Source organism: Rhagoletis pomonella, unplaced genomic scaffold (genome assembly GCF_013731165.1).
Source record: "Rhagoletis pomonella isolate Grant_MI unplaced genomic scaffold, Rhpom_1.0 Rhpom_scaffold_00003, whole genome shotgun sequence".
Classification (NCBI taxonomy): Eukaryota; Metazoa; Arthropoda; class Insecta; order Diptera; family Tephritidae; genus Rhagoletis; species Rhagoletis pomonella.
This window is the reverse complement of record NW_023458557.1, coordinates 86,662,867-86,687,024: the sequence shown is the minus strand read 5'-3', so window position 1 is coordinate 86,687,024 and position 24,158 is coordinate 86,662,867. Positions and strand designations below refer to the sequence as shown.

Below are 24,158 nucleotides of genomic sequence, written 5' to 3'. Positions count from 1 at the left end.
TACTTGCTGTTGCTTCCTCGACTCGATGTGAAACGAGCGAAAATATCAGTTGTATGTACATACATATGTATATACACTCACTGGTAATAACTGGAATGCGCGTGTTGTGTATTTATTTCATCATAATAAAAATAAAAATATGTAAATATGTATGCATGTATTAAAAAATTTATTAAGAAAGCACTTTTGTCTTTATTATATTTTATTACTTTTGCTCATTCACTTTCATAAATACTAAGCCATTGTAAAAATAAAATTATCATTAAAACGTTTATTTTATTTATTATTTTTTTTTTTTGAATGTACAAATTTCCATATTTTCTGGGAAATTACTTTTTGCACTTTATTTATTTCACATTTTCTCTTATTTATTGTGAAACCTATCAGTCTCGAGGCAGCACTAAGGACTGCGTTTGGAAACATTGTCACCTACATTTTAACCCATTAATTTTATTAAGTTACTCAATTTAAACATTCTTTCCGTAGTAAGCTTTGGAAGTAATATCAGAACAGTAATTATCAAATATTTTACGAAAAACTACTTTGAAAAAGGTTTTCAAGACCACCCTCATTGGTCATTGAATAAAAATTGTTCGAGAATAAAAAGTAAAACCTACAAATTGTGTCGAGCGTACTGAAGAACATTGAGGAGGACATGGTTGTTACTCGGAAGCAAATTTCCGACAGACCAACAAAAGAGGTAAAGAAAACAAAATCATCACCATTTTGCAGTAAAACTCGAAAAAGCCGGGGCAGAAAACTAGCACAGAGGGTGAAACGTACCGTTTTTTTTTTTGTTTTGTTCTCAATGCAATGAAAGGAGTTTAGTGTGCAGCATATTCCAGACGGAAACGCTGTGTGGTATCTAGATGAAAAGTTGAAGTCAAAAAGGGGGCCAAAATTTCAATAAATATTTTTTGATTTTTTTTTCGGTAACATTTGTGTCTATTTAAGGGTATTTTGGTATTTGTTTGTTTTTTTCTGGACTGTTTAAATGTTTTTTTTTTTTGGGATGTTTTGAGATTTTTCGGGTACTATTTGCTATTTTTCCAAGAGTTTTTTAATCTGAATTTTTGAAATTTTCAATGTGCGGCTAGCATCTTTTCAAGGGTTTACTGGTATTTTTCGAAACTTTATCGGGACTAATTCAGGATTTTTTTTGCGAATTTAGGGATATTCGGTACTAATTCGAGATTTTCAACAAATGCGAGATTTTCGGAACTTATTCGGGATTACTACTTTTTACAGCGTCGAACATTTTTACAGGGTGTTTGCGCGATTTTTAGTACTAATTCGGGATTTTCCGGCTTTATATGGGGTTACTATCGTGTACAGCGTCTACCATTTTGTCGGGGGGAGGGGGGCTTTTGTGACTGTTTCTAGATTTACGGAACTACACAATTCCAAACTACTATTGCATACAGCGTCTAGTGTTTAAAGGGTTTCTGAAATTTGACGTTATTTTTCGGGACTATTTCGGCATTTTTGGAACTGCTATTGCATACAGCGTCTATTTTTTTCCAGAGGCATCCCGGATTTGTCTATTGGAGTATTTCGGGATCTACGGGACTGATTCGGGATTAGTTTTTCATATGAGTTCTAGCATTTTTTCAGGGGGTTTCTGCTGGAATGTTTTTAGACTTAGCAGTGTTGCAGGATTTGCGAGACTATTACATGGTTTTCGTTGCTTTTACTAGCTACTGCAATAATGCTTCTTGTCTTTGCTGCTTCACTGTGTAATCATAATGCAAATGATCCCAATTAAAATTTTTTTTGGAAAAGTTTTTTTTTCTTATTACACATTACTTTTCAGGGCAGAATGACAGATGCCATGATAGTTCGAAAGATTTGTTTTTCTAGTACAAAAGTCTTAGAAAAAAGCTCGAATAAAAGCGAACAGCTATTTTGGGAGAAAGCACTTTTATACTCGTATCATTTAACTCGCCTCATTCCAACGGTCGCGATGGCCGAGTGAGCAAAGCCCGACCGAGAGATTCGGTTTGGAAACCTCGGGCCGCGAATTTTTTTTAACTATATTTTTTTTTTTTTTTTTCATTATCTTAAAAAGAAAAATATATATTCTTTAAGTTCATTTAATTTTTCGAAACTTATATTATTTATTTTTCATTAAATTTTAGAAACGGTTTTTCTTCTATTTTTTACTTAAATATTTTTATTTTTTCAATTCAATTTTCCTTTTGGTTTTAGATTTCATTGTTTTAAAAGAAAAATAAATTTTCTTATTTAAAATTTTTTTGTTTTTGTTTTTAATTTCATTCAATCAATAAATACTATTTTCTTCTTTTTGTTTCATTCTTTTCTTTTCGTAATTTAATTTTCTTGTAAATATTAGAGTTTATTGTTTTAATAAGAAAAATATGTTTTTTAATTTAATTTAAATTTTTAAAATAGCTTTGCTTAATTTTTTTCGTTTTTAATTTTATTTTCTTTTATTTACTTTTTAAAAAGTAAAATATATATATTTTTTAAGTAATAATAATAGATTGACGCTTACACATATGTTAGTGTTTGGCCGTGCTTCTCCTCTGATTTGTGGCGTGCGCCTTGATGTTGTCACACAGAGCGGAGGGACCTACAGTTTTACGCAGACTCCGTACGGCGATTGTATTTTTATGAGAAGCTATTTTGCCATTGCCTGCCGAGGGACGGCCGCTGTTAAGAAAAAACCTTTTTTCTATATTTTTGCGATGTTGCTTTGACCAGGGTGTGAACCCAGGCATTGTGGAGTGGAAGCGCGCACTGCTTACCACTACACACCACAGCGGCCGACGCAGCGACTTAAGTGTTAAAAGAAAAATAAATTTTTTTAATTAAGAAATATTTTTACATATTTTTTTGTTTTTAATTTCATTCAATTTTTAAGTACTATTTTCTTCTTTTTTCGATTCATTTGTTTTTCTTTTCGTAATTTAATTTTCTTTTAAATATTGTAGTTTATTGTTTTAACAAGAAAAATATATTTTTTAATTTCATGTAAATTTTAAAAATATTCTTTCTGAATTTTTTCGTTTTCAATTTAATTTAATTTTTATATAACTTATTGTTAAAAGGCGAAAAGCAACGTTATGACCTCCTCGTTAGCAGATCTTTCAATTAATCTTTGGAAAGACAGTAAAGAGCTTTCAACTCCAAATTTTTGTCAAATAGGAGCTTTTGCATTCGTCATGTCGATATGCATACAGCTAATCCAAGAGGTTTTTCTAAAAAAAAAATGTCGCTTCGTTAAAAAAAAATTTTTTTCAGATATTGTTTGCATTACATTTGCTTGATCATCAAAATCACATTGATACTTACAAACTTAGATATTTGTATTTCTCCGTTGAAAATTTATTTGTTATGCCCACGAGTGTTTTGTTTACACAAAAACAGTGCCACAGCGACGTTACTCGTCTCTTTGCACGCATAAATAGTTTGTTTGTCTATTCTATTTGTCTTTAGAGCAATATATGTACATAAATACAAACATACAGTACAAAGATAGTGTTTGTATTGGTGCACATGATTGTGCCACAGTAATTGAATTCGTGCCGGCAGAGTACAGATTATGCAAATAGATAATTACGATGCTAAATCAAATTTAATGCTAATCTTGTTTAGACTAGTCTTACAATCGTATAAATGAAAAGCCACAAAGCAAGTCAATTGTAAGCGTATTTGTCTTGTTAAATATTTGTATCAGCTTCAAGCGTAAAGTGCGAAAAGGGCCTTTATTATTCAATTGCGGTAAATGAAATGCGGTTGTAGCTTTATCATTTAAATATGTGTGTATGTAAATACATACATATACTGTAGATATGTGCGTGTAAAACTTAAACAGATATATGTATAACAAGCGCTCATCGCGGTCACTAACAATATTTTTTTATTTATCTGTTACCAGCTCTTATTTTTTTATAGCTTTAATTAGCAAACAGTTAGCGCAAAATAAATAGCACCTTAGCGGTACTTTATTACGTTTCCTTAATTAATTTTAATTTGTTCCTCATTACTCGCTTGCTGTAATTTCGCTGAGACTTATATATTTTCTTTTGTCCCCCCAATTACACTGCAATTAACCTCATTTCATTTTGTTGCCAAATTTTTCCTTTACTCTCGTTGTGCCATCCCTTTAATCACTCTTTTCATTGCTAACTTGTGCATTTCACATAAAATCGAGTACGCTCATCTCTTATTAGGTTAAATCATATATGTACATTTAATTGACTTCTTGAATATTTTTGCAACATTCCAACATTTCTAATGATTTCTTTTTTTTCTACCTTCTACTCATTTCAGCTGGCTAGACCTGTTCCTACATCTATGGAGTTTCACCTAGACAGTGCAGAATACTGCCAGGCACAGCACAAATAAAAAGTAAGTACTACATAGAAAGGTTTTTAGTATACATATGTATATGTATATGTACATAAAAAGCTATACATAAAATTTATTTTTAACTGGAAACATAATTTTTAGTGAACATTTTTGTTAAAGAATTTTTAGTTGATTTGGTATTAAAGGAAGATTGGAAGAGTTTTAGAAATATAACTACATCATTTTTCCTTTGGTTCTTCCTCAAGCTGTCTTTCGTGTAAAATAAATTGTAAATTTTCATTCTAGTTAGATGAAGTTTGGCTCCGATGGCCGAAGGTGAGAGGGGGCTATAACTGGTTGCGGATGGAGGAATGCCTGGTCTGAGCCAAGTCCCGAGTGATCTGTTACCCAGAGTAAAGCAAGCACGTTATGTTTGCCAACATAATTTTGTCGAGACTTGCTTTTGCGAATTTAGAGTTACTACCAGATACTTCACTACGGGAGGTTGCTGTATAGCCAACCTGGTTCACATCGAAGTCTCATAAGTAATAAGTGCGCTCGTACTGCGCTTTCCCACATCATAATACGAAAACGTCTTGCGAGAGTGAGTCACCTTGTCTGAAACCATATTTGATCTCGAACGGTTCGGAGCTAAATGTTGTGCTCAACGTAACTTTACTGCAAAGCCATATCAGCTTGCGGATATTAAAAATTTAGACGTGGATTCGTAGAAGAATTTGTCGCGCTGTGAAAATCTGGTCAGTGCTGATTTTGCCAGGTCTGAACCCACACTTGTGTAGCTCTGTCATTTCGTTCATAAAGAGCTTCAGTGTTTCCCACAGAATTGTCGATAGGACTTTATATTTAAGCAATGTTAAGAAGACTAATACCTCGATAATTGGCAGGGTCACGCTTTTTGTGGATTGGACAGAGTACGGTGTAAGATTGGAGGGACGTATTCATCTAACATAAGTTGTTTTTTTTTTAAGCTGGTATATGCGCCGCACTAGCCTTTGCCCCGAGCTTCAAGCCGCTCAGACAGCATACCGTCGGCCCCAAGGGATTTTGTTTGTTTATAAGCCGTATTATCTCTGTTTTCACCTCGTATTGGTCAAGTCGACTAATGTCAGCATTACTCCTTTACATTGATTTGGGTTCTTATCTATCAAACGCGCCACGGGTGTCTTTGGTGGTGCGTGTGGTTGGCATGTAGTCGGTTGTAGGAATCCATTAAAGCCGGCCAAGATGTTGCAAGCTGTTGTGGTCATTAGACAGTCGTAGAACTGTGTCTCTTTTCTTGCCGTTCACCTTTTTATTAAGAGCACCCGACCAAACTACTACACCTACCCAGAATCAAGCCTAGTTATTTAACCTGTTCAGTCTTTGTTTTGTTACATCATTTAAGGTGATATTTCCGAGAGATGGACGACTATGTTTCCTGGTGAACGGTACTTGTTCGGAATTTTTAGAGTTTACTCCCAAACTACGGCTGCTATACCATCGCGAGTGCTTTTTTAGTAGTCATATTAGGGGTGATAGCGTATCCACAATATTTCCTATGTTACATACATACATTTTTGGCACTCAAAAGCTTTGGTCGCATTATTTACCTGAAATGGGTATCCAATATGCGGCCCAGTCACTTCAGTAAAAGGGATGAGAGACTCATTGATCTGAAATCATTCGGTTTTGTATGCGAAATTATACTCGCTTTGGGGCTAAATACAACTTTTACCTGCGCCTATATTTTTGGTATACAGGCGTCGTTACTTCATATCCACTCCTTGTACATACAGTGAGCGTCAAAAATATGAATACGCTAACGTTTTGAATATTTTATTTATTTATATTTTCCATACAAAATTTTTCTAATTTATCCAAATATAGTTCATTCAACAGCAAAATCATTTTTTTTTTCAATTTCATATAGAAGTCGCGAAGATTTATTCGCTTTGGGATAAATACAAGAAACAGCAAAAAAAATGTTCATACAAATTTTCAACGTTTCAATTCGATTTCTTAGAAATAAAAATAGATTTTGTTTATTGACAAAAAAATCTAAAAAATCAACGGTAATTTTTAGAGACTTGAAACTTGCACCTTATTTTACTAAAATTTAAGGGGCTACAAAACTGAATACTCAAAATTTTTTAAAGAAATCGAATTGAAAAGTATTGATTCCGCTGGTTTTTGATATTGAATGAACTATATTTTCATAAAAAAATTTAAAAAATTTGGTATGGAAAATATAAATAAATAAAATCGACAAAATTTCAAGGTATTCATATTTTTGAAGCTGACTGTATGTTATTTATGAACATAGATTCTAAAATTGCACATGTTTATTCGTTTAGATATTTCGTTTGACATCTTTTGATGTAGAGATTGGCAAACATTAAGTGAAAAGTTGATTTATGTTGATGCATGCATACAAGTGTGTCGATTGCTGGCAAGTTAATATCGGATGTGACATACTCAATTAAATATTTAATCTACCGTAATAGTGCATTACTGGCACTTGCATCTGTTTCGCTTTACACAAGTTAGTCACTCAACTGGGCGAAAAATAGCAATTAAGAGAAAATAATTTATCAAAAATATTTAAATACGGTAGAAATTTACTTTAAAGTACCGGTACGAAAGTAATTGGAGTGTGCAGACATCCAACTAATGCCTTAAAAAGATTTTTAAAAGATTTGGCAACGAGCAGACGGCTGTGCATTGTTTAATAATTAAATAATCCAATGGGGAAATTTGCGGAATTAAGTTTTTTCATCAAAAAATCGATTGTTTTACAATTGAAAACTAATTGTATCGCTCAAAAACCGCAGAAATTTTATTTTACTTCTGTTTTTTTCATTTACTTTTATTTTTAGTATATAGTATAATTTTTTATTTCTTAAATTGTTGTTTCTTTGTTTTGTCGTTTTTGTTTCTTTTATTTTTATTTCATTTATTAATCTTTTCTTGTAACTTTTTTTTTTGAAATTTTATGTTTTTTTTTTATCTTTTTTTGTTGAATTGTTTCTTTGTTAATTTTTGTTTAGTTTTATTTTATTTTTTTAGTTTTTTGTTGATTATATTTTTGTATTGATCAACAAAAGAACGAATTTTAACAAATGAGAAATAACTTTATCGTTTTATTTTACATACTTTTTTAAATGTCTGTGTACGTACTTTTGTTTATTTCTTGGTTTGAAATTTTGTTTTTTTTTTTTAATTTTAATTTATTTTTTTTTTTTTTTAATTTTAATTATCTATCTATTTCTATATTTGCAAAATTTTTTTATTTGTATTTTTGTTTAAGTTTTCTCTTTTCTTAATTGAACGAGTGTTTTTAGAATTTTTACTATGTATTTTTGTATGCAATTTTTTTCGCTGTTTCTCTTCTAGAAAAAAAAAAATATAACTTGGCGCGTAATTAAACATTTTTTTTTTGAATTTTTTTAGTTTTTAGCGCTTTATTAAATATATTTTTTATTATTAAATATTTTTTTTTATTATTAAATATTTTTTTTTATCATTAAATTTTTTATTTCTATTATTTTTTGTTATTTTTTTCAATTTTTTATTTTTCAAAATTGGCAAACGTCGTTTCACTTTTCTGATAAAAGTTGTATAAAATATTTTAAAATGTTTTAGCACATCATTGAATAGCTATTTTTGAAGTTTCTACGGTCTTTTTCTACTTCATTTAATTGCCCTCCGAGAAATATCTTCAATATGAACCTGAAATGGCTTTGTCATTCACGCAAATTAAAATGTTTCGGCCAGAGGTCAACAAAGGTCAACCATAGCGAATATTGTGAAGCATTCATCTGCTACGCATCAACCTTTTTGCAATTCACAAAACGCAATTTTTCGCTTAATTATTTCTCTTATTTGTTTATTGCATTTAGTTCAATAAATATTTTTGGCATTTACTGTTTTTTTTTTTTTGTTTTCTTCTTTTTTTGGCAAGTTGACAAAGAATTGAATATTTGCTATTTTTCGTCTGAAACATTCTAATGTGCATACATACATACACACCAGAGTATAGCAGAATAGATAGCTGATCATCACATCAATTCACATGAATCGTTTAGCGTATGGTTGCTAGCTAGCCTAGCCAGACCTCCATTCAGCCCACGCTCCCCACCAGCGAAACAGCCAAACAGCTAGCCGCGTGTAGTTAATGGGAAAATGGCGCGTCAAACAATTGAGATGAACGGGGTTTTCAACGATAGCTTTTGACAGCAGCTGTTAGTCACGCGCTCATAGAAGTGCGATTTTTTCTTCAGCTTAATTTTCGACCGTTAAAATGGGTAATTTACAATAAAATTTCAAATTTGGTAATCAATTATTAGCCGCGTTTTGCACTTAAATTGTATGTGTATGTATGTAGGTATGTTGCGACGTTTTGTAGAGTATTTTGTACCCGAAATCAATTAAAATTAATAATAAATTTATTTCCACAATTTAGATAGTATTTTTTTTGTTAATTAAGTTCATTAGGCGCCAAAGAACATTTATACTATTGAATAACTTTAATGGTTTTTGCAGGCGCATGGTTGCTGCTATTGAAGTGTTGACGAAAGTAAAATCGGCTTGCTGGCAGCTGACTAAATTGATTTTTGATTAAACTGACATTGAGTTCACACAATTAATACTGAAGTTTCCAATTTGTATTTAGGGCTGGTGCATCCTTTCAATTTTTTTCATCTGTGTATGTACATAAGTGCTCTATCTGTCCATCTAAAGAGCTTTTCGGCAGAGAGGACCTTCAATCCTGCTGTTTTTTTTTTTTTTTTTTTTTTTTGTTATGGAACACTGCTCCCTTGGCTATCACCACAGTAAGATAAATATTTCAGACATGAGCTCTTTTCGCATCTATGAGCTGGACGGGGAAACGCCAGAAAATATTCACTGTGAAAGTATTCCTCTCGCCAGGCGCAGACTGACTCACTTACTAGGTGGATTCGCACTTAATTCATTTGAATTTTAAAACAGAAAGTCTTTGCAGATGCTAGAGACTGTGTATATATTATTTAGGCGGCGTAATTTTCAGCAATACTTTTTCGATGGTCTTTCAGACCGAAGCGGTTTTCAAAAAAGCTAATTGGTTCTATCTTACTTGGAAGGTTGGCATTGAAGTGTCACAACGCGCCCGTCGAACCAAAGTTTGCCTCCATCAAAGTCTGGTTGAAAGTAACCACCACAAGCTAGCCTTACCACCGCACAATAAGTGAAAATTATTATAAAAATTTAATAAATTTGAAGAGACTGTGTCGATGACAAATAAGTATTGTTAAGCGGCCTGTGATTATCATTTTACTTGTTGCTCGCAAAACATTTACAAGAGTGATGTTCTCGCCCTTTTTGATTCCTCGATATTCTTAGGAATTGCAGCTGATTCGTAACGGCTCATCATAGTCTGCGATTGGCGTTTATGACCTGGCCCATGTGCAATTTCAACAAATCCGAGCTCAAAAAGAAAATTACTTCAAAAGAATCAACGTTCTCTCATACAAACTTCAAAAAGAAAAATTGGTTTTTTTTGCTCAAGTTTGTTTGGATAAGCTTCTCCGATTTTTAGATTTCGTCAGAAAAATATTGCAAATACCGAAATACAGTTGTATGCCGCTTTTGATGAATTTTTTAGCATTGCCTGCCAAGAGGAAACCGCTACCAAAAATAAGAAAAAACTTGGGTGTTGCGATGACCCAGGTGGCCTCTTATACCATGTCCCCACCAAAAAGTTAACCATCTTGAATCGAACTTAACCACATCACTAACTATTGGTGTCCACACTGCGGTTTGAGGTTTATAAAACAGTACAAATGTAAAGAACAGTGTTCGGACCTCCAAACCTCGATTCAGGACTAAATCGCTGCAAAAATCGGACCAAAAACAAATTTTCCGTACTAGATTGAATTTTTTATTTTTGTTTCTGACATTAATTGTTTGACTAAAATATTTTCTATTCATACAAAATAAGAACGCGAAGCAATGCAAGGATAATATGTTACATATTTAGGTAATTTTTAGCATTTTCTATGAAGTAGAACGTATCTAACACTTAATTTTTTAAAAAGCAAACCTTTTCTACTTTATATAAATTTCATTCTGCATATATTTTTTAACAACTTAAGTAAAGTTCTGCATCCGCCAGTTTGTACAGCTATACGTCAAAAAATAACGAAGTTAATTTATTGACGCATTGCTATGAAAGAGTTACTTTTTAACAGTGAAATTTGGCTACTTTTCAATTTTTTTACTGAAGCCGGTGGTGAACACTCAAAAAACGGCCCCAAGAGGGGCATAACATGAATGAAAAAAACGGAATAGATTTGAAGTCCAGTGGAGTAGAGGAGTAGATTTCAATTTTTTTTTAAACCGGAGTAAATCTAATCTGATTTTAGTTGAGTCCAAACACTAGTAGGGAACGAATTCTTTACATTTCAACGCTAATGACCCACAGATGGCGGGAAAACACAGGGTTGTATCAGACTTTCGACGTGGTTTCGAGTTGGTTAGCTTTTAACCGTCTCAATGAAATGGTTAAGTGCTGTCATTTTTATATGGCGAAACTACGCTAAATCAAGTGGGTTATCGGGATAACCAACTCAATAGCCATAACTACGTGGTTAGCTCCGGTGGGGACATGGTATTAGCGTGCGAAATACTAGTTTCTAGATTTATAGGTAATAAGTAAGCATTATCGTTTTGTTTTGTCCATATGCGTCGAATTTTAATGAGTCTACGTAGTCATGGCAGCAGCTTTGATTCCAATACACGAGGCGTCGCATAACATAGTCCGCGAGGCAATGGTATCATTTCGAGACCGATGGGCTAGACATCAATTCTTGCATTTGAAACTAGATGAACTTAGCTTTCATTTAAGTCACCATACATTCATCATTTGAATCAAAGCTGAAATGCGCAGGAGGGTCAGAGAATTAAAATCTCGGAATACCAATGGGGGTGTCGACACTTTCCCGCTCCCCCTAATCCAGGGTGTCATTCTTTGATGGCGCGAACAGACCTAAACGGCGCAACCAAACCTCTGATAGCTCGCCTGCTCCTTGGGAGGGAAGGGCTAGACTTTCTGTGGGCTACCACGCCTCAGAAGATAAAATTAGCAAAACTTCTAACGACAAATCGTTTCACTGTAGGGACGCCGAAAACAGGGAACAAATTTTAAAGTAAATTTTTTTTTTGTAAATTATTTTGATTTTTATTAAAAGCGGTTATTTTACAAAAGCATCAAGCTATCAACGAAAAAAATTGATTGATAAATATTGTTTTAAATGGTGAAATGAGAATGCGTAATAACCTCTTTTTTATGAAATATGACTAGGAAATATTGTTACTCATACGCCTTGTATGACTTATTAACGAAATCATAAATTTGGGTGGAAACATTTTGTAAAGAAATTATTAGGAATTTTTATTTGACCATGTACAACTTCATTTATTAAACAGCTTTTTTCGTTGATAGCTTTTACAAAAAACATAAAAGAAGAGGCTTTAACAAAAATCAAAAGAATTTACAAAAAAATCTTTTGTTTTAAAATTTGTTCCCTGTTAAAGTTTGCATCTTTTTCATTCACAATGCAAATTTAAAATAATAACATTTTGCGAAAAATCTAGAAAAACGGTATACAGGGCCGTAATCAACGACCAACAATTGAGTTAACGTGTTTCGGCATTTTTTTTTTTTTTTGGTGTCATTTCAAAACTTTAAATTTTTCTTACAGTGTTATCGTTCCCTCAGTGTACATATCATCGGTGATACTGCAAAACCTTATGTGTAAATTATTACCACTTGTGCTTAAATTAGCTGTCACGTCATCTGATAGTTTCTGTTAATACTTCATCTTCATCAGCAAAAGGTAGACAGTTTTGTCATTAGCTTACTATAAGAGCAAGGCCGTATTTAGGGGGGTCCGATGTTTGTAAGTACCAGAAAAAAAAGAGATAGACCCATGAAAATGTATACTTATATGATCAGAACGTCGAGCTGAGTTGATTTAGCCATACCCTTCTGTCCGTCTGTTTGTATGCAGACTAGATTGCACACAGTTTTCGAGATATCCGGATCAAATTTGGTAGGTGGGTGTATTTTTATAATGTATTAATCATTTGTCGGAACCGGAAGAATCGGACCACTATAGCATATAGCTCCCATACAACTGATTGTTCAGATATGAGATTTTTCGTTATAACTTCTCCATTTATGCAGCTACGAACATTAAATTTTGCAATACTTGCACCCATTATCAACAGAATACATACAGTGAAAATTACAAAGATCGGGTCACTATAACCTATAGCTCCCATACAACTGATTGTTCAGATATGGGATTTTACTGTAAAACTCCTTTATTTAAACAGCTAAAACCGATAAATTTCGTAAGATATTTTATAACTAATAATACAAAGTCTTCTGAGAAAATCGTCAAAATCTATGCTGTATAAGCTTTATCTCCTATAGCACTGATTGTTCAGATACCAGTTTTTGCCACATATCTCCTTTATGTAGGAAACTAAACCTAATAAATTGTGTTACCGGTTTACATACCGATCACATAGCAGTGAAAATCACTTAGATTGGTGCCATATAAAGTATATCTTCCATACCTCTGATTGTTTAGATGCGATTTTTTATATAAGTATGTAACTCCTCTTTCGATGTATTCAGATGTATTCAAAAGCAGTAATCTGTCAAAGTAAAATTTGCAGATGTTCATGAAAGGTATGAAGCCTTCGGCATAGCCGAAGACAGCGCTGTTATGTACTTCCTTTATGTACAGTGTGAAGGTCCAATTAAAGATATAAAAAAATACATACAGTGGTCTAAAAATTATAGTTTTAACGTATTATATTTGTTGTTATTACACTTTTGTTATATTTTAAAAAAAAAAATAGTTCGTTCTTTAACAAAACCCGTGGAAATTCATGTTTCCAAATTTGGGCAGTCCACTTGCAAAGGCGCTATGTAAAAAACCTGTATTTATACGGTAAAGAACGAACTATAAAAAACTAACCGAAATTAAATAACAACAAAAATAATATTTTCAAACTAGTCAAAATTTGGTGCGGCTATAATTTTTTCGACTACTCTACATAAGTTGGCTATGATTACTCGGCCGTGATATCATAGTAGCACAATGCCACTCATATTTGACTTACAAACAAACTACGGGCAGGAATTTCAAGATTTCAACCCTGTTTTTATGAAAAATTGTATTTGTATCAGTATTTTTCTTTTAATCAGAATATGTTGAAATAAAAGTGAAACTAAAAAAAAAAGTGAAAAAAAAGTTCTCAACAATACCTTTCATTTGATATCCATATTGCGATGTTTTAGATAAATTGTGTAGAATCGAAAATAGGTGGCAACCTTACACCATTATCCTAAGGGATAACATTTTGTATATAGGAAAAGCATTGTTTAAGAACCTCTTCTTGGTACCCATGAATAGTAATATTTTCCTTTGTTTTTCTAAACATAAAAATTAAATAAATGTGTGATTCAAAATAGGTGGCAACCCTATTAAAAATATTTTTGAATTAGACATCTTTAATATACCTTCCAATTGATACCCATATTATGATGTTTTAATTAATTTTTAACTAATTTCGAATAGGTGGCAACCTTACATAAGAGTCTTCTCGGAGATGGTACCTATTTAGATAACCTTAAAATCTGTGTAAAAAATTTCATCAAAATCGTTAGAGCCGTTTCCGAGAACGCTATGGATATATATATATATATATATGTATATACAAGAATTGCTCGTTTAGTGTAATAAGATATGTACATACATATATAGTATATGTTGAAATTTTGAACTGAATCGTATCTTAAACACATTTTGCCTATATATATACATATACATTGATCGCAACGCCAACTAACGGACCACATTTGCATTTTATGGTCTATGTCAAGACCAGATATTTGCATCTTAGAAAAAAGCCGCTAAAATTTCGTTGAAATCCTTAAGATTTTCTCATCTTTCAAAAATATATTTTTCGGATATTCATTAAAAACATGTTTTCCTTCATAGGTGACAATTTTCTGGTTAAGTGGGAGGTGACAACTGTCTTATATGTACATCCCTATATACGTACATATGTACTCTCATGCATACTGTATTTATGTACATTTGTGGTTTAAAAAAATCAACACCGCTATAGACAGCAGCTAAGTGTGGTGAAAAATCAGAATTGAAATGCGCATTGGAATTGCTCAAAAGAAATTGTATGCTTAAAAATAGGTACAAAAACAAAAAAAGAATAGCAAAAACTAAAAAAAGATAATATAGAGCGTACAAACATACAGAAATACATACAAAGTACTTATGTATATGTACATATATGCACATTAGACTGCCTCACGCTGGATAAAAGAAATATCGGTATTCCTCGATAAGTTTTGTCATGAAGTAAATTAAGATAAAAGTAGTTTTCTCACAGAAAATGTTTGTAAATAAACCTCTCGATTCACTTGAATAGGCACTTTTTTCTTCAAGAAACGAGCTTATATCTTAATGGGCACAGTAAACAGGAGCGTTATTTGCTTTTATGCCATGAGTGAGAAGAAACTATGGCGGTCTGAAGCACGATTTCGTATTTTGCAACAATAGAGATACAATTTTGAGATTTTTGCAGCGTTTAGTCTATTTACTTAATGCACAATGTACATAAATTTAAACTGGACAGGCGCTATAGTCGAGTGGTTAGAGGTGCGTACCACCAGTCCTTACGACCTAAGTAAATTTGATCCCTGGTCCGTGCAATATCTAAAAATATAAAAAAATAACTTTTTTACTAACAGCGATTTCAGCTCTCGCCTGACAAGGACAAACATCCGAGTATACATATGTCTGCCTTGAAAAAGATGCTCGTTAAAACCATTTGCTGCTCGGTACACCACAAATTGTTGGATGAGCTAAGCAAAGGTGTAAGCGCCATATATTTTTTTGATTTATTTTGGAACGAATTTCCGTCATCCCTTGTCTAGTTTGGTTTGCAGACAAACCGGTCTCGGCATTGTGCCATCTTCAGTGTCATGTTTCGTTCGTTATTTTGTTTGTTCCATCGGATTCTCTCCTTTTGTTAAAGTCAGCGCGGGTGCACTGTGCCTATTCAAGTTGAATCAAAAAATTAAGCAGATGTTTGGCGTAGTTTGATTAAAATACATAAAATTCAAAGTAGCCAAGGTACTTTCTTTATTTTCAACACATTTAATTGGCCATTCTTCAAAATAGAATTCAAATAAAATTCCACCGATGCCCAGGCGTCCACATAAAATCTCGTATTTGGAAACAAAATGTGTATTTCAGGTTTATTGGGATGTGATTTTATACAATTTCGTCATGTACATACATAAGTTGAGCCGTTGTCCAATTTTAATTTTCAATACATCGATAAAAGTGTAGTCCCCACTTTTTTTTCTTACAGAAAAAAACCACAAAAGTTTAGACATTTTTTTCACCGAAAAATCTTGGAATTTCAATGAATCAATTTTTCAGGCACGTACATACACTACCGGCCAAAAATATTTGCCCAGAGAATTTTTCACAACATACGTATGAAACAATTTTTATTTCTTCGGCTTGTTTTTTATAAAAATATGGTCCATATTAGAAAGAAAAACATAAAAATGCAATTTCTAAACTTTATGCAGAATTCAGGAAAATTCATAAAATTTCCATGCAAATTTTCAACATTTTAATAAATTTGTTGGAGAATGCAGTTTTGTAGCCCATTAAATTTTAGTAAAAAAAATAAAGTTTGAAGTTTTTAAAAAATCGCTTTGATTTTTAAGATTTTTTATTATTTTTTTTTTTGTTGAAGGTGTTTCGCATTTTTTCCATACAAAGCATTTTCGATTTTTTTTTTTTATGGAAGCAAATGCGTGAAAAATTGCGAATAATCAACGGTATGTCTAGCTGCTTCAACACTTTATTATACTAAAATTTAATGAGCTACAAAACTGCAACTTCAAAAGAATTCTAAAAAATCGGATCAATAAGTTGAAAATTTGCACGAAAATGTATTTGATTTTCCTGAATTTGTGCACAGAGTATCGTATTTTTTTGTTTTTTTTTTTGTTGTAGTATTAACCATATTTTGAAAAAAAAATTTGGAAAAAAATGTTTGCATCTGTTGTGAAAAATTCTCTGGGCAAATACTTTTGGCCGGTATTGTATATGTGCACATAACATGTCTGGTGTGAGAAATTTGCTTTTCAATGATATTTCGTAAATGAAAATCATGTTCAAGATTTTATAAAACATGTATTGATAAGTTTCCGAAAATCATAACGCACTCTCGCTCACTAATGTCACGGTATTGAGACAAAATATTCTTGTTATTTATTTATTTAATTAACTAAATGTTTGCAACAGAAACCAGGGAAACATAGAACTAGAGGATCTTTTGTATCGCCTTGATAAGTTCCTAATATCGATGGCCCACGATTCTACGAGCCTCTAATAAATCCCCATAAAATCTTGCTAGACGAATTCCTGATACTAAGAGGTTCGACTGTGGAAACAATAAAGGATTGTAGTCTCAGTCTGACCAATCCGAATAATCACACATAATGTGTTCAGTAGTCTCCTCCTCTTTAAAACAAAGTCGACAATCCGTCTCGGTGAAAATGCCAATCTGTTGTATGTGAGAGCTCAGGTTATTAATATGCCTTTAAGTAGCCAGTAAACATATTTATGTTGGTTTCATTTAAGAGCTTTATGTCTTTCCTATCAAAGAGCTATCCAAAAAGTCTGGCCCGTCTAAGACCCTTACCGCTCTTCACTTACTCAAGTCCTAAATTTGCCCGCGCTGTGATTATGAGTATCGCGAGTAGGAGGAAATGAGCCAAACGGTTCCGGTACCACAAGCACAGACGATGAGCACATCCTAGCCGTGTTTCTTGCTACAAAGAGTTGAGGTGTGTCGAAGCAGAACTTGACGAGCCCTGGAGCCTCCATATTAGTTCCCTCTTGGATCAGAACCATTTGACCAAACCTCTCGGTCTGCGAATTTTACTTTGTATTTCCTTCCAAAGCAGATTTCTTTTAGCATGCGGTCGCAGAAGCCGTATATTACTGGGCCTGATTCTTGCAAATTAAATGTTTTGTGTGCAGCCATAAAAAAATTCTGATTTTTTTCGTGAGGCAACCTAATATACAATCGTATGAAGACTTCAAAGAAAACATTCAGATCAACCATGAGTAAAATATTGCTGGGGATGGCACCAGGAACAAATTGAGCAGAAAACAAAGACGACAAGTGGCGAGACAAAGCGCAAAACATGAAATAAGACATGAGTGACAAAATTAACTTGCACCCATATATTTATAAGGATGTAAATATTTGCAAAGATGTAAATTGCATTTTCATTACCAAAATATTTTGTACCTTTCTTTTTAAAAAATATACCAAATCATAGCATTTTAAATGTCTAGATACAAAGTCGTCAATTGTGGTGCAAGCAAATTGTAATAAATACTATATTGAATACAAGTTTATTTAGTGCTATTTCATTGTCATATTTAAAACAAAACAAAAAATCACTTTTCGCCAACCAAAGTCTTCCGTACCGCGGTCTTTGCACAAAATTCGTTTTGCACCCTATTAAAGATTGAAAATTTATTTACGGCAAATATTTGTAAATATGCACATACAAGTATAATCGCGATACATTCATTAGAAATTCTGTTCGACTGACAGCTGTAGCATTTCTGATTTTCTATTTTGATTTGTATAAGGAACTTTATTTTTTTCATGAAATGTTAAATGCTTTCATGGCATTCTACAGCGTCTATCTTTGATGAATATCACAATTAATAGCGTGAAAATTTGTAAGTATTTTTAAGTGGTCTAGCGGAAATTGACAGTGTGCTATTAAATTATAGTAAATTATTGTTATGGCTATTAGCGGACATAATTTACGGCGCTTTCTTGTTAGGCAATTCATTTATAGGTAAGCGGATGTAAACCAGATTGTGAAAAAAGTTCGAGATTTTGTATAATCTGCAAATTGTCATGAACAACTTGTCTACCTTTGATTCATGATTTGAATTTTAAATTTTGATTCATCGAAGGCTTAGTATCAGATTCTGACATAAACAAAAAATTATAAAAACAAATTTTTTCCAATTTTTCTTTCATACATTTTTTTAAGTAAACTGATAATTTTTTCGTAGAAAAATTTAAGTTGCAAGTTTTTTCCTAAAAGTTTCTTTTTGAATTTTTTTTTTTCTTATAAGAAAATTTTTTTTCCCCATAAGTAACTTTTCTTATGAATAGTAAATTTTTTCATAATTTTGGTATAAATTATTTTCCTACATAATTTGTTTTGTCAAACATTTTAAAAATATATTTTTACCAAAAATGATTTTTTCCTAAAGAATGCTTTTCCACCAAATATTTTATTCAAATTTTTTATTTTTTCTAAACAATTTTAATTCCCAAAAAAAAAAAACACTCATATAAATTTTTCTAATTTTGATAAAAATATATTTTTTTATTTCATAATAAAAAATGGGTAATGAATATGAGGTACATTCTAAAAACAGAAAATATTAAAGTACTACAACACACAAATTCCTCGCAGGGGTTTTTGGGAAATATGTTTCCCTTGTTCTCGAAAGAGTTAAACGAAAGATGATTAAATTTTTTAGGCTTTAAATTTTTATTTAATTTAATGATATTTTTAATGAAAATAAAACTTTGGGATTTTCTTTGCGGCTCATGAAAAGTTTCGAAAGCATGAAGCCATTGATCGGTTTTAATGAGACTACGTACAAGGGGGTTTTTGAGCACGCTGAGTACGAATCTGAAGTCAGAGTTGGAGAATTCAAAATGGCGGATGATTAAAAAAAAAACAATTATAAAATTTTTACCCCTAGGGGGGTTTCGGGCTCGTTGATTACGAATCTTAAGTCAGATTCGGAAAATTCAAAATCGTGGATGCCATATTGGAAGTGAAAAAAATAACTTTTTTTTGTTTTTTGTGGAGGTAGGTCCAGTGTTACCTAAATCAGGTACTCTCCAGGTACCTAACGAGCCACAACCAACTACGATTTCATGTGCACCGAATAGGTGTTAACGGGGAGTCGTAATGCCGTCTCTGCCTTGAGAACGAGGAAACTTAAGAACACATTCTTTTTGACAGTCCACCCTTGGCTAGACAAGGATAACTTACTTCACAGCTCCATTGGTCAAGCTCTTAGGCCGAGGCAACGCAAAAAGCGGCAAAGCGGCTGAGCGATGAGCGTCTTAAAATTAAAATATCTGTTGTACTATTGAAGTGGCCACACAGTGAGCGGCCGGCGAGCGGCATTTCTGACTGGTGGACTGCGCCGCTCAGGAATAAAAGCTGCTGGCATACTGAGCTTTTTAGAGACACAAACGAACTCTTAGGTCGCAGTGTCTCTTCTTCTGATATACCCGTGCATTTATCTATCTATCTATACAGGTCCAGTATCACACAACATGGCATATACTTTTAAGCTCAATACTTTCTCTTTTCAATACCTCAAACATATCTAATAGTTAAGCCAGCTAATTTTATTTATTATCTATTCCAGGGGAACAAATTTACGGAACAGCGAAAGAAACGTAAAAAGGACGAGAGTTGGATCTTCTTGGCAGCGTGTCCAGTTGGGAGACAGTTAGACCGGAGAAAGCAGGGATAGCGCGGGACGAGAAAGCAAAAGAGTTATTGCGTAGAGAAAAACTAAGGAATTTTGAAACAAAAATCAAAACTTCTAACGACTTTCTAATTGGATTTTAAAGAAAGTGTTGCAAGGAGAGTTCGAAATAGAGATAGAAGGATAACTACAAAAAGCGCGCATATCAAAAGAATTGGTATATTTATATTTGATTCTAGCTACAAAAACAAAACAAAAAACACATAAGCAACGGGAAGTAAGGAAGGCTTAACCAGCTACGAATTATTGCAAAATTAAATTTTTCAAAAAAGTTAAAGAGGAATTAAAAAAACAAACAACAGGGATTTCAAGCAGTAGAAAAGCAAAAGCAGGTTTTGTGCAAACAGAGCAAAACAAAAATCAAAGCAAAAGCTGCAGAAAATACTATTTTTGAAAAACTTTTTTCTAATTACTTTTTTGTGATAATTTTTAAGATAAAAAACGCAAAAAATATAACTACAACTAACAAAACTTATTAACTTTCAACGGCAAAATAGAAAATATTGTACTTAATTTTAAATTTATGCGCTAATTACAAAACGATTTCCGTATATAAGCTTCAATTTGCACATTAAAAAGTCTTAAATTATATTTATACAAAATATTTACACAACAACAAGGAAATTAACATAAAAGTGCTGAAAAGCTAAAGTGTTAATAACACAACTTCCCATATTTGAAAGTGAAAGAGCAAAAACAAAACAAAAAACGAGGCAAAATTAAAACTCAAATTCAATTTCGAGACTAAAGTACTGCAGTTTCAAACAACAAAAAATAAATCTGTAAAATTTCAAAGCAGCAGCAGGCGATCAAATTCTAAAGCGAAATCACTTATAAAGCAGCAAAGTAAAGAACGAGAAGCATACACAAAACAACCAAACACCTCAGCGTTTTAAAGCAAAAGACACACCACACAGCCGAAGAGCAGAACAAAGCACAGTGTGCGGCGCGGCGCGGAGCAGAGCGTAGAACGCGCGTCACTAACGTACTTCTTCTTCTAGTATATTCAATTGGTTTCTAAAAACCGAAATCTCAACTGTCCTGTGCGCAACTATCTTCAACAAAACAAAACAAAAAAAAGCACACACACATACACATAATTGTATATTTTTTAAATAAATAAATTTTGTTCTTAAACAAACGTAAGCTAATGAGCAACATGCGTCAAAAGGATTTGCGCCCAGCACCTGCTCTTATTGAGTTTAAGGGCATGAAGTTCCTAATCACCGATCGGCCATCAGATGTAACCATCCATCATTATATAACGGTTAGTTTGGCATTTAGTGCATTTTTATTTTATCTAAATTTTTCACAAACTTCTTCGTCATCTTTTTTCCATCCACATTTAGGAGCTTAAGAAGAACAACGTTAGCACAGTGGTGCGCGTATGTGAGCCCAGTTATAATACCGATGAGCTAGAGGCTCAGGGCATCACAGTTAAGGATTTGGCATTCGAGGATGGCACTTTTCCGCCACCACAAGTTGTTGATGAATGGTTCGAGATATTGAAGCAAAAGTGAGTTTCGTTTGCATTTTACTTATATATACATATGAATTTATGTTATAGTTTTGTTCTACTTATTTGTACAATTTTATTTAATTAAAATTTGTTTTGTTGTCCCGTTTTGCTTGCCTACAAGTGGTTAACACTCGCATTATTGTAAAGCCTTAAATGCGCCGCAAAATCGCAAATCATTTGCATTTGCATTTGCATTTGCATTTGCACGAAAAACGCAAGCTTACATCACATATTCATCTAAAATTTTTTCTTTGCGTTTTGAATCACAGCTTTCAGGCAGAGTTCAAAGCAGAATAATAACGTATTTCTGCTGAGCATTAATTAAGAAAATGAATTAAAAAACCCCCATGTCATTATGTACATATATTAAAAATAGCAGCCATAAAGGTTATTTGCCAAAACGCATCAATACAAGTCATCAGTCTAATTTAATTCTAACCATAGATGAAGTTATCCAATGTGCGCAAATTATTTGCAAATTGGCATTTCTTCGTGTTTGCGAAAGTAAGAATTTACCATATTTTACTATTTGCTATTTTTCTGACGTTATGCATTAAATTGCACAAATTTTAGTGACAAATTTGGGCATTAAAAAATACTTGCGATATTACGTCAAGAAAATTTGTCATTAAATTCGTTTCCACATCGTTATTTGAGTGGCTAGTGGAAACTCGGCATTATATTTTTTTTTTTTTGTAAATTTTTGAAGTCAACGCCCTGTTCATGGCATTTTAAACTTGTTTGGCTGTCTTACCATATTGGAAAACCCAACTCCCTTCGTAAGCGCGAGCACATTAAGCTAGCATGAGTACCCGCTCACAGGGCAGTAGAGCGTAATGAGACGGCGGACTCTCTCGCAATCGAGGCGGCAGCCATCACTCCCATTGGCTCCCAATACTTTTAAGGAGGAGCTCTGTAAGTTGAGGAACGCACAAAGGGATCCAAACTTACGTGGGTCAATAGAATTACGCCAGGCAATGAGTATAAGTAAGAGATTCGAAAACTTAACTAACCTCCCAAAAGAGAAACTTAGAATACTAATTTGGTAGCGTATTACTTCGTCGGACATTATTAAAAATCTTAGTGTCGTATCGTTCTATAAAATACTAGAAGCTGATGAATAGTACAAGCCTCCTCACAAGCATGCCACTCAGCAAGTGAAGCCCTAATTTCTAAGTGGAATTACGCAAAAGGTAAAAATTGGCAAAAGGTGGATTAAAACTGAACGGAAATGTGATTTTGAGAGCTTGTCCAAATTTATCATATCATAATAATGATACCCAATTGTTTATTTTCCCATTTAATAATACTAACGTGTTTTTGTGAGTCCCGCATTGCATTTTTTGTGGTTTTTGGTGGCCTACAAAAAATTGTTAATATTAAAAAATGGTTAAATAAAAAATTGTGTATTATTCACTGTTGTCTTCTGAAGCGAAACAGAGTTGACCTTTCGAAAATATTGATTTTTAAGAAACAATTACGAGTTTACTTTTATTTGGGGCACCCTACTGTACATACATATGTATGTACAAAAATTAGTTGAACGTTTACGACACATTTTCAGTATTCATAAAATCACACACACATAAATGAGTACATCTTGCATGAAAGTAATTTTTTCGTATAATCAGCATCGTATTTTTGCAGTTGCAATTTAAAACAATTTAATCTTTACTATGGCAAAATATAACAGCATGTTGTCAATTTTTTTCTTTGTTTTACAAGCTTACAAATCTTACACCTAAATACACATAAACGCTTATATATTATTTTTATATTGCAATGTAAATTGAGTGCTTTTGTGGGTCTCAACTAATTGGTTGGCAGATCTCGTATTTGGTAAAAACATAAGTAACATTTTAATTACTGCTTTTTCTGCTCTATTCCCGAAATGTTTCGAACATTCGCTGTGCTTTTTTCTCTTGTCCCTACTAACTCGCTCAATACGACTTCTGCCATTATAAATCCAAAAAAAATATATATATATCTGACTAATACTATTGTAGTTATACTATAGTCTTCTTAGCTCAACTAGTAAGTTGTCTCTCTTTTTCTAACAAAAACTAAGTCGTTGCAAATTTGTTGATTATAGTTTCTTTTCTTCTTTATCTCTCGTTTTTATTAATTGCGAAAAAAACTGCATGGAAACGTTAACTATTTGTTTAAAAATAATTAAAAAATAACAAAATAAATGCTAAAAACTCGCGCAACAACAACAACAACTTCTACAAATCCTCGGTCTGGCCTAGGTTTAGCAATAACCACACAACAGCCCCCTCTTCAAGTACTACTCCTTCGACGCTTAGATCCGCATCGGTTTCATTTTATAGGAATAAAAGGTTTTCACTTAAAAACAAACATAGGAATGATTATGAGAATTTAGATAATTGTAATGCCATGAACCACAACGCCAACGATGATGATGATATTGATATGGCAACAGGCGATACAAATGCCAATAATGCTAATAATGATGAATGTGATAATAATGATAATGAAAATACCACTTGTAGGTAAGGTGTCTAAACACATACATACATGCATAAATAAACACATACTTGCATACATCTATCATGCATACAAGTGCACACAAACCCAAAACAAAACAAAAA

The 24,158-nt window shown here is 32.8% G+C and overlaps 1 protein-coding gene across 7 annotated transcripts in view; it reads left to right on the top strand.

The window, feature by feature from the left end:
* LOC118735715 (protein tyrosine phosphatase type IVA 1) overlaps positions 1–24,158 on the top strand; it is a 140,870-nt gene that overhangs the window by 114,384 nt on the left and 2,328 nt on the right. For 5 of the 7 annotated variants that reach the window (XM_036465636.1, XM_036465637.1, XM_036465638.1 and 2 more), the window contains exons 2-5: positions 4,297–4,374; positions 19,905–21,294; positions 21,377–21,543; positions 23,796–24,059. In XM_036465636.1, the coding sequence (XP_036321529.1) occupies positions 21,178–21,294; positions 21,377–21,543; positions 23,796–24,059 (548 nt within the window). In that variant the 5' untranslated portion in view covers positions 4,297–4,374; positions 19,905–21,177. Of the gene's footprint in view, positions 1–605; positions 701–4,296; positions 4,375–19,904; positions 21,295–21,376; positions 21,544–23,795; positions 24,060–24,158 lie in introns of those variants that run through there. The other 2 variants (XM_036465642.1, XM_036465643.1) reach the window with 2 other exon arrangements.